General features: G+C 41.5%; 1 protein-coding gene across 2 annotated transcripts in view; it reads right to left on the minus strand.

Annotated features, from left to right (window-relative positions):
* FAM210A (family with sequence similarity 210 member A) overlaps positions 1 to 12,141 on the minus strand; it is a 24,031-nt gene continuing 11,890 nt past the window's right edge. For both annotated transcript variants that reach the window (XM_075921026.1, XM_075921025.1), the window contains exons 3-4: positions 7,499 to 7,610; positions 1 to 2,943 (exon numbers count right to left, since the gene is read on the minus strand). In XM_075921026.1, the coding sequence (XP_075777141.1) occupies positions 2,614 to 2,943; positions 7,499 to 7,610 (442 nt within the window). In that variant the 3' untranslated portion in view covers positions 1 to 2,613. The remainder of the gene's footprint in view (positions 2,944 to 7,498; positions 7,611 to 12,141) is intronic.

A 12,141-nucleotide genomic window follows, 5' to 3' on the forward strand; every position in this document is an offset into this window, starting at 1 on the left:
TAGTGTTAATTTTTCTTTTTAATTTCATATTAAATCAATATCATAAGCATTGCTCCTTGTTAATTATCCCTTGTTTTAATATATTTTTCACACCCATGGACTAGGTTTTTGTTTGTACTAATGGGGCACATCCATATACTACTTCAATATTGGTGTTTCACATAAGGAATTTCAACCCACCCACCGATAGAAAATGTTCGAGGGAACACTGGCTGTGACAAGTCATCATTTGGATCTGACCATTTCCAGACCTTACCACCAGGAACATGGTGACACCATTTGAAGTACATGTTCAGCTAGGGCTTTGACTCCTGTTTCAGGAACAGGCAAGGGCATCCATGATGCATTGGTAGACATGTCAGCAGAATTTTGTGACCAGACACCTGCTGGATGAGGACACAGGCATGGCAGATGCCAAGTAGCTGATGCTGCTCATGACTCTTGGTACAGCTATCGATGGCCCCTATGTAGACTACTCCTCTTGGAACAGGGCCACACACACAGACAGGTGGGATCACATCATCATGCAGCCATGGGATAGCCACTAGGGACTGCATAACTTTTTTTTTTTAAATCAAATGGCTACATTTTGGGAGCTTGTAAGCCGCTCATCCCTAGCTTCTACATTAGCTCATGAATCATAGTCAACATGCCCATTCCAGAAGAGGATTGCTATTAGCAAATTTCCTGATGTTATCTCAGCCTGCTACAAGTCCACTTTTAATCAGCCTGGAGTTGGAAACTCAACTGTAGCTAAAGTGGTGGCAGGGGTTTCTGCCACAATCAGGCACCTGAGTTAGTTGCAGGTAGTGGACAAAACCCATTATTTCCGGTGCAACTGCTGGTTTTGAGAATGGAGTGCTAAATTGTGTTGGGCTATTGATACTATGTGCCCAGACTTTGCCTTCCTCAAGAACAAACTAAAAACCCCATTGTTATGCAGGCGCTTGTAGAACACAGATACTTATTTACAGATGCCAATATGGCCTGTACTGAAAAAGTTCACAATGCCTGGGTTTTCTATCAGTTGAGAGTCTATTTTTATGGACAGGCTGGAACACCATTCCTAACAAACAACATAGAATAACAAATGCAGTTACTGTCCTCAATAACAAGCCTAGCCCCATTGCCTTGCCAAGGCAAAAGACGGTTTAATTACATTCTCAGTTGGTGCTGAATCATGGCTGACCGAACAGGAGGCTCCTGACTTGCGACCTTCCAAGTTCCGACCCCTCGGAACTTACAACCATTTTTTAAGTGTGGAAGGGGCCAAAAACCATTGACGTACATCCTCGGCTTGCATTTATGACAGGTACACAGTACTGATTGTAAATGAGGGTTTGAGTTACGATACCCCCGACTTGCGACACTTGTCCAGGAACAGATTGTGTCGCAAATCGAGGGACTCCTGTATTTAGCAGACTTGTAAACAGCACCATCATGATTTCAAACTTTTACTTGATGAACACCATAAAACCAGACCCAAAAAAAAAAAACAAAACACCAAATTTGGATTAAACTAGAGCTGCTTTTCACTCCTTGGCCCACTATCAAATCTACCAATGTTACCATGAAATGATGACACCTTGATAGCCAGCTGGTATACAGTTTAAGCCACAGAGCTTCTGAGACTGCTTAGGAACAGTGAACAAACCCTGAAGCCAATTAACATTTTTAGGTTAATCTGAAACCTAGAAGAGCATGTGGTGGAACATTTGATTGATAGGACCGATCAAAAACAACCAGGAATCCTATCAACATCAGTGCAATTTTCTTGTAAGATTAGCAACATTTGGGCCCGTCCCTATATTTTTAGAAATTATCACTATATGCCATTAGTAGGTGCAGAATTATCTCCCATTCATTTTTATTTTATTATTGCAGGCCAGTACAAAACAGAACATCTTCAGTGAGTTACAGCATAATTCTGGCTGAAGATGAACCAGTTATGCTTTAGTCAGAATACAGTTACACTCAGTCCCAGAACATTCTCAATTGTAATTCAACTTTACATAAAAAGTATAAATGAAAACATGGCTATAGCAATTCATTCAGCTTCCTATAATTTTCAGTTGAAAGGCTTTTGAAAGTTTAAAGACACCATTGTTTAAAACAAGGATTCAGGTTTTGTAACTCAGCTGCAGTCAGCATAGCTAGAGTATTTTACACTAGCTAAGGATCTGGCCCAATAGTTCATTCACTTGCAGCATCAGTGCTAATGGCTTGCCTCAGGAGATGAGATGGCAGTGGCTAGAGAGGGATCAGTGCATATATTACACATGACTCAAAAAGAAATGTCCTTTCTCTGAAAAAAATCTGCACTCCTAGGAAATGAAGAATATCATCGATCATAGAAAAGCATTGTGACTTAGAAAACACTGACCACCACTTTTGCCATTGCACATATGAACTTTTAATACTAGGTTCATTATCTCTTTCATAAGACAGATTATTTTTAAAATAAATTTAGCACTGAAGAATTTACAGAAATCTTTAATCCTAAGAACTCTGATATTCTCCAGCTAGCCAAATGAAAGCTCAGCAGAAAGTCTGTATGCAGATGCTCCAAAGGGTTAAAGTGCATAATTTTTTGCACAACCTTAGCTGAGAATTTTATTTTCTTTTTTTAAATGAAACTTTATCTTTGGTTTCTTGTATCTTCTCTGTTATTCTATCCTTTGTTTCCTCCATCTTCTCTGTTAGTCTATCCTTTGTTTCCTCCATCTTCTCTGTTAGTCTATCCTTTGTTTCCTCCATCTTCTCACTAATCATGTCCCTGGTTTCCTCCATTTTCCCTGAGAGACGCTCTTTAGTTTCTTCCATTCTATCCTGTAGGTATTCCGTTACTGGAGGGGGTGTGGACATGTAGCCATGCTTACGAAGATACTTGACAGTAATGGACGTTCCTCCTAAAGTTACAGTGTATCTGGCAGGAGTTGCAATCTTAAAAGGAAACCAAAGTAGTATCAAAATTATGTGTGCATGGAATTGGATATTCCTCAGAAAATTTCTCCATTTTTGTAAAATGCTTATACAAGTTGAACCTCTCTATTCTGGCACCCTTAGGACCTGACCGGTGCCAAACCAGAGAATTTGCCGAACCATGGGAGGTCAATATTGTCTAGCAGCATTCCCAACCCTTCCACTGCTTACTAGGGATGTAAAATTATAACTGTTTAAACAGTTAATTGATAAGCCCAGACTTGTTGGTTACCATCGATGGTTACACGCAGGCTCCCACGCTGCTCCTGGGGATTTGTTTGCCACCTTGTGCTGCAAGCTCTGTATCAGAGGCAGCAGCATGGGCTGTTGCGCACTGGGAGCCAGCTGCTGCCCTGTGCTGTGGATGCGTGTAACCATGTAGCTGCTGAGAATTTCAGCAGTTACACGGTTACATAATTCCCTGCATTTTAACATCCCTATTGCTAACTGGACACTTTGGAAACATTTAGTGGTAAATTAGCACAAGAGCATAGAACATTGAAAATCAGGACTGATGGCTGTAAATGCATTTTACGGAGCAGCTGGAAAATTGGCCACACCTATATTTAATGGACACCTGGCCAACTAAAATTATGCCCGACGATGGATGTTGCTGGACCAGAGAGGTTCAACTTGTACTGGCCAACTCCAATGTTTAAAAAAAAAAGCTCAGAGTTATGACATAAGTTAACCTATTCTTAAATTAATTCTTCAGAAAGGCTCTCTCTCTCTCTCTCTCTCTCTCTCTCTCTCACACCCACACTTTTATTTGAAGTATTACAGGTTTGAAGAGATGCGCCAACTAGGCATAACTTCATGCACTCTTGAGAAGTATCACTTCTGGGATAAAATGCATCAGTTATTTAACATCACAGCAATGCATTACTTAGATCATGCAGATTGAGAAAAGGGTTATTTAATGGGGGAGGGGAAGAAGAGGTAACAACTGAAAGAGTGGCATGTCCTCCTTCCAGCCAGCTGCTATGTGGAGGTGTGGCCAGGCGAATCTGGGCACTGCCTCCTCTCCCGACCCCGTCCACAGGTGTGGCCCCTGCAGCTCCTATTGGCCACAGTTCCCAGCCAACAGGAATTGCAGGGGCAGTGTTTGGGGTGGGGGCAGTGCATGGACTACTTTGTTGCCCATACTCATGGGGACATGCTGCTGCTTCCAGGAGGTGCATAGAGCCATGGCGCGCACACAGCAGGGCAAGCCCCAGACCCCACTCTCCAGAGGGAGTTCAAGGGCTGGATGTGACCCACAGGGCATAGTTTGACCATCCGTGGTCTAAAAGAATCCTCTGGATTGTGCTGTCTCATCTCTCAACCTTTATTGCTCCTTTTCTTCTTCGACCCAAATCTTTGTTCCCAGCTCTGATTTCCACAGAATGATATATCATCATGAAATAAAAGTGGGAAGACAAACACTAATTTCCAATTCAGTGAGGGCTGATGGTTTGGCATCTTTTTAGCTACTTATAAATACTCTCTGCATCTGTCTCTCACTTTAAAATAATCTCACTTGTCTTAATAGCTCCCTACTGGAAAATGCTAACCAATGCTGTAAGACTTGACAGAGGCTTTGAAGGCCAGTCACCTTTTCTATAGGGATATTAAAAACAGTTTAATGGAGTAACTGTTTAACCATTGAAAATCTCAGCAGTTACATGCACTGTGGGCTTAAAGCTTAGCTATGTACTGTAGAGCTGCAGCAAAGCCACTCCAAGAGCGGGATCCCAGCCCCTGCTGGCCCAGCTTCTGGGGAGGATGCTTTGCTGCCCTGCATTTTGCTGCCCAATCACTTAGTTTGGTGAGATCTTATTGAAGCTCTTCACAGTCTTCTTTGGTCAAGATAGTTAAATCTTGAGCCGTTTGGTATCATCTGCAAATTTTGCCACCTCACTGTTTGCCCCTTTCTCCAGATGATTTGTAACTAAGTTGAATAGGACTGGTTCCAGGACAGACACTTGAGGGACACCGCTAGTTACTTCTCTCCATTCTGAAAACTTATCATTTATTCCTACCCTTTGTTTCCTGTTTTTTAACCGGTTATCAATCCATGAAAGGACCTTCCCTCTTATCCCAAGACAACTTATTTTACTTAAGAACCTTTGGTGAGGGACCTTTTCAAAGTCTTTATGGAAATCTGTATACTATATCCACTGGATCCCCATTGTCCACATATTTGTTGACCCCCTCAAAGAATTAGTAAGGCATGATTTCCCTTTACAGAAACCCTGTTGACTTTTCCCCCAACAAATTATGTTCATCTATGTGTCTGACAATTTTATTCTTTACAATAGTTTAAACTAATTTGCCCAGTACTGATTTTAGATTTACCAGTCTGTGACTGCCAAGATCACCTCTAGAGCCCTTCTTAAATATTGGCGTCACGTTAGCTATCTTCCAGTCATTAGGTACAGAAGCTGATTTAAAGGATAGGTTATAAACCATAGTGAATAGTTCCGCAATTTCACATTTGAGTTCTTTCAGAACTCTTGGGTGAATGCCATCTGGTCCTGGTGACTTGTTACTGTTAAGTTTATCAGTTTGACTTCCACTTTTTAAATGATGCCTTTTTATCTCTCATTGCTTCTTTTACTTGGTTAAGCCAAGCCATGGGGTACTTCTTTGGTTTTCTTACTGTGTTTTTTAATTTGGGATTTAAGTTGGTTATCTATTATGGTGTCTTTGAAAAGTGTCCATACAGCTTGCAGGGATTTTACTTTTGTCACTGTACCTTTTAATTTCTGTATAACTAACCTCCTTAGTTTTGTATAGTTCCCCTTTCTGAAATTAAATGCCACAGTGTTGGACTGCTGAGGTGTTTTTCCCACCACAGAGATGTTAAATTTTATTACATTATGGTCACTATTTCTAAGCGGTCCAGTTATATACCTCTTGGACCAGATCCTGCACACCACTTAGGACTAAATCAAGAATTGCCTCTCCCCTTGTCAGTTACAGAACCCAGCTGCTCAAAGAAGCAGTTATTTAATGTATCAAGAAATTATATCTCTGCATCCCGTCCTGAAGTGATGTGTACCCAGTCAATATGCGGATAGTTGAAATCTCATACTATTATTGAGATTTTTATTTTGAATCAACTGATTTGCTGCATTCAAACTCTGGGAGAGAAGGGTAGCTACAGAGAAGGCAGGAAATGTAAAGAAAAAGGGATAAAGTTAGTTAGATTAATATTTTCTTCCAAAAAGCTAAGACTCTGAGAAAAAGACTTTTGGCACACAATTCTAAACTATAAGCGGTTATAGGGGCAGGAATTATTTTTTAAAACATGTTTGTGCAAGTGACTAGCAAAATGGGACCTGGATTTGGTTGGCCTCAAGACACCACCACAATACTGACATTAAATACATCTGAGTAAATAAAGGGACAGATTTTCAAAAGAACACAACACCCAGCAACTCCCATTGTTTAGAAAAGGTAATCTGCATTTAAGAACTCAGATACGAGGAGTATTTTTGAAAAGGCGTCTCTTAAATTTACATCAGACTTTTTCCTACTTCCATCTGTTTCAATGGGAGAAGGATTGGACTCAGAGATAGAAATGTACACATACTCAACACGGCCAAATCTCCTGAAAATACATGTATGTAATATATATTATTGCCAGAATAGGTTGTGTTTATTATAAAATCTTTATACTTAATTGCATTCATTGACTGCCTCTAGGCACCAGTAAACTAAACAATTAAAACTGACAAGAGTCTGTGCCTTTACTTCATCACCACTTTGGTTAGATACAAAATGCAGGACTATGTAGCACTTTAAAGACTAATAAGATGGTTTATTAGATGAATAAACCATCTTGTTAGTCTTTAAAGTGCTACCTAGTCCTGCATTTTGCTTCAGCTACACCAGACTAACACAGCTACATTTCTATTACTTTGGTTAGATGCATAATGCATATTGAAGTAAAACAAATATATGCACCAAAAAAGACAAAGTACTATAAATAAAGATGTTAATACTTTGCTCTTGTACCATGCTTTATATGTTCAAAACGCTGTACAAACAGATTAAGCAGCTCTAAACACCGAAAACAAATATCCAAAATCTGATCTTATTAGGACAAATAAATCCCAACTAACTCACTGATGAAAGCAAATATTTAAGCTATAATCGTAAATTAAAAAATCCTGCAGAAAAAAAAAGCATGGTCACCTGAAGAACTAAGATCTTGTAAAATGTCACTGTCTAGCTGAGTGCACAGGGGAAAATACAGATATTACAGTGGATTGTCACCACTTTTAGGGAACCAAACAGCCATGCAAACAAAACAGTTTAGGAATATTTTACAGGGATGCAAAGGTGCTTAAAAGCATTATGATGACCCTTTTAACTTGAGTAACGTGAATATCCAAGTTTAAAACATTCATTTAAAAACATCTAAAAACTACTGAGAGAAAACAATGCTAATTCTTTGAGCTAAGTGAATTAAGAGAATTATTTAAATCACTAGGCAGCTTCAGAACCACTTAACTATAATGGTACCTACCTTATACATTGCATATGCAGTTAGTGCATATCCACTTTGAGAGTTTTTCAGAATGCTTACAACGCATTCTGGTACTCCAATGAACTCTAGGAAAGGAACGACATTCACTCCTCTATCAAAGAAAAAAAGTTATACATAAAAACAGGATTATGTTTTAAAGAATCATTAAAACTTGTGAATTGTACTAAAAATCACTGTTCATTATTAGATTTAATGGTAAGTTTTATTTAAAGATGGATAGTTTCATTTAGCAAAGCATTCCTTACTCTGATCAATATACTTGTTTTTAAAACAGATTTGCTGGTATGGTTGCATTACATGTAAGCAAACATTAATTTCATTTCCTAAAATAATGTAAAAATCATAAATAGTCTCTGATGGATTGAGCTACTGCTTAATCCAATTGCATATGCCCTTCTTTGGTATATTTGAAACACTGGTGCAAAGAAAGTCATACTGATGTAAACCGTGAAGGCCGCAGTTAATAGGAGAACTGAGAATGAGCTCCAATCTAAGCAATAGAGACAGAACACAATATACTTTCATTTCTGATTAATTTGCAGCCCATCCCCACAATGAGATATCCAGGTTCCAGTCCCTCACATTTTCCCTCAAAATGCATTAAAGCTTGATATTGGGGGCTATTTGCAGGAGATTAGGGGAGGACCTCATGCCATTCTATGTCCTCAATAACAGGTTAGAAAGAATAATCTCTCAGTTTCCTTCCTACAGAGACTATGATTGATGAGAAAAGCAACATCAAAAGGAAGTTACAAGAACTATGTAGAGTAGAGGAAAATGTCAATATCTTGATTTTGGTAGTGGTTTTTTGCAATGTCATCTGTAGAAAGATAGGGCTGTCAAGGCAGGATTAAGCATCGGCCAACCCCTCAAAAATCATGACTGTTGAAAGAAGAGTCAGCAATAATGGAGTATAAATGATCAATAGTGTAGAGTACAGAATCATTAATAAAAGTGTATTTCTTAGGAGCAAAATTTGTGCTGATGGCCAACTCCATAATAAGGTGGAAACAAGAACCTTTTCAAGACTGGTAAATATCTGGAGAAAGAGAGTCAATCAAGAACCATGAAAAAATATGCAATGCCATTGTGATACCAACATTTGTATACACTTCTAAAATAGCAAACACAAGAAGTCCAAAGCAGAAAACTTAATGCATGCCCATCAGAGATGCTTATGAAGAACACTGGTTATCCTCCTGTGGGATAAAGTAACCAACGATGATGTTACAAATGACTGGTCTGTAGACAAAATAATTTGAGAAAGAAGGCTGAAGTGATTTGGACTTGTACTAATGTAAAAAAATGTATTTCTAGATAAACTCTTTACTATATATCATCTCACGGATGATGGAAAAGGAGAAGGAGAACAGATGACACAGGAAAACCATTGAGAAAGATGTTCTTGTCATGGAAACAGACTATAATAAAGTAAGAATTGTGGCATTAAAACAGGTGGAGATGGAAAGACTGGGTTGCCTCATGCCTCGCAACAGCCTCTAACAAATGTAAGTTACATCAGAGCAGGGGTGATGTTAGAGTGTAACCAGCTAACAGTTTAATGCCGTGGTCACCAACCCGTCAATCGCGATCAACTGGTCGATCGGCAGTGCTTGACCAGTCGATCGCAAGGCATTCGTGGCCCCCCCAATTCCCCCTACCCCCAAAAAGCCCCACTACCTACCTCCGAAAATGGAGGTAGTGCCAACTTCCTGCGGGGTGGAGGGAAATCCGGCAGCTGTGCGCCACTTCCGGGATTTCCGGAAGTGCGCTGCCTGCTCCCCTCCTCCAGGTCTGTGGCACGCTTGGAGGAGGTAGAAGTCCCGGATGAAGGCACGTGCTGGGGCTTTGGGGGGGGAGGGGAGGTGCTCACTGGGGCTCCCCTCCTCTGCAGGGGAGGAGGTAGAAGTCCCGAGGGCAAGTGTGTGCCAGGGAGGGAGGGAGGAGTCCTGGGGGGAAGCGCGCACTAGGGCTTCTGTCCTGGGGTAGGGAGGCGTGCACTGGGGCTCCCCTCCTCTGCGGGGGAGGAGGTAGGAGTCCTGAGGGCAAGTGTGTGCGGGGGGGGAGTCCCAGGGGGAAACTCGCACCAGGGCTTTCCTCCTTTGTGGGGGAGGGGGGAAGGAGTCCTGGGAGGAGGCTCTTGCCAGAGTTTCCCTCCTTCGAGCGGTCTGGGGGGGAGGGGGGGGGGGCACGTGCCAAAGATTCCCTGCCCCAGCCAACACACTGCCCCCTGTTCCCACTGGCACCCTGTCCCCACCCCAGCACCCTGTTCCTTGCCTCCACTGATACCCTGTCCTCTGCCCCAGGCCCTTGCCCCGGAACCCACTGGCCCTCTGTCCCTTGCCCCAGCCCCTATTGGCACCCTCCCCCAGGCCCTATTGGCACCCTGCCCCAGCACCCCATCCCTTGTCCCAGTACCCCCTGGCACCCTTCCCCAATACCACGTGCCCTGCTCCCACCAGCACAGTTGGGGCCACATTAGTGAGGCTTGTGGGGGGTTTGGAGGAGTTTTTATTTTGCATCTCACTTGTGTGGCCCCGACTGACTTTTCTGTGGGTCACTGACCCCTGACTCAAAACAGTTTCCCTGCCCTTCTCATAAATTAAGACAATGCAGAAACTTCTTGTGTTTGACATAGTATTTTATTTAAAAATGAAGCCTGGCCAACAAACCCCCATCTGCCCACAGCATCATAACACTCCTGCACTCCTCCTTCCCCCAGACCCTCGAGCTGAACCTATCATATACTGGAACCCCCTGTCCTCAGCCCCTCATGGTTAATGGTGTCAATTACACTCAGTCAGCTCCCAGGGAGGTGGCTTCACTGAGTCAGGACAGTGAAGCCTCCTCCCTGAGAGCCAGGTGGGCAAAGGCTGCTGCTTCTCTGCTCCGAGGGAGGCTTTGGTGCGGGATCTGCAGTATAAAGCTTAAATAACTAAGATTTCTACTGCAGAGTCCACAACATGTAACTGCTTAGATTCAGTGGTTACACAGTCACCTATGTAACCGACTTCTAACATTCCTAATAAGTAGCAGCATGGTTAACAGATATAATATTGAAAATAGTGCGTCACTGAACTATTGGTTCTAGAAAAGAAAGTGCTTTTTTATACTGTTAACATTGTAATGTTAACTACTCAAATATTAGAAGACAGATTAGAAAACAATGGTGGGCCTAAATACGTTGACATTGCCTCTTTTAAAATTTGTTGATAAACAATTTCAGGTTTGTATAGTTTAGCCCTATGCAATTATTACTCATGAGCCAACTTACTTTTCACCTGAAGAGGGTGCTGTTTTTCTAGTATGACTTAGAGGATCTGCTTCTCACTAGTTCCTAATTAATTTTTCATTTGTGCCCATTTGTCAAACACATGTTTTTAAATGCTAACTAAAGACTCAGACAAGCTAGCTAAACTTTACTCAGTCTAAAACAACTGGATGTTTTAGATCCAGCCAAAGTAAAATATTTTAATTGCTTGGGACCTTTATTACTCTGAGATGGGCTAAATTTAGAATGACATTTGGATCTACAGCTCCTAGAAAGGGCAGTTATGCCAGCTGGTTAGAGTAACTAAAACAAACACTTGTGTCATAATACATTCTGATGTCAAAGGCCCATCCTTCCAGCCATAAACTAACATTGTTTCATGTCTTCTATTATTAAATATGCAACATGCACAATCCAGAGATGAAGACTTATTCCCATTCAACAAACAAATCACAGACTAATAAAACCTGCCTCTAAACTGATATGAATACTGCTTATTCCAACAAAAGTAAGTTTCCAGAACAGAAACACACTGCTGTCAGTCTTAGGGATCCAGCAATTTCATGGAGTAGATGTAGCGGAGTGTTGATACATTAGTTTTATCATAGGATGTACAAACCTAACCAGAAAGAAGAGAAAACAGGATGACAGATGGTATCCAGAGTAGGGATGTAATAGTGTAGTGAATTAAACGATTCAACGATAAGGAAAAACTTAAAAGGTTAATGCTATAGACTATACGCATTCCCTGCTCCCATTGCCAGTACATTTTTTAGCAGGCTGGCCAGCAGCCTGGGTCAATCCTGGCTTACGCTGGTTCTGGGACCTATCTCCATTGAGGCTCTGCATTTAAAGTGTATTTGGAGCCAGGCGGAAGGCAGCCCAGCTCACTTCCAGCTTGCACCATGTCTGGGAGCTTGTTATGCTCATTACTTTGCATAAAGCTACATTTTAGTTATATGGCCACAACCTCAGCCCCTCTCCGGACAGGGGCTGCTGCTACCCTGCACTGCTGCCTCAGAGACAGCAACGCGAGGCGACACGCATCCGATCTGCGAGGGGAGCTGGTTTTAAACTTAGATCACCAAACTCCCAGTGAAAGTACCTACTAGAGGATGGAAGACAAAGAAGAGAGTAAAGGAAGGAATTCTTTATGGGCTTTGTGTCCTTCCCACAAAGGCTTCTGAATACAAAGATGGGACTTCATTAAAAAAGGTATGTGAAAGGGCTGGCCTTGTGGCTTAGCAGGGAGTTCTGCATATTCTTCCTTGGGAAAATCAAATAAAAAGTTTTAAGCTAAGTGAGAGTAGGGTGAAAAAAGCATCTTGAGTAAGTATATCTTTTCAGTATC

The sequence above is a fragment of the Pelodiscus sinensis genome, chromosome 2 (assembly GCF_049634645.1).
Source record: "Pelodiscus sinensis isolate JC-2024 chromosome 2, ASM4963464v1, whole genome shotgun sequence".
NCBI lineage: Eukaryota > Metazoa > Chordata > Testudines > Trionychidae > Pelodiscus > Pelodiscus sinensis.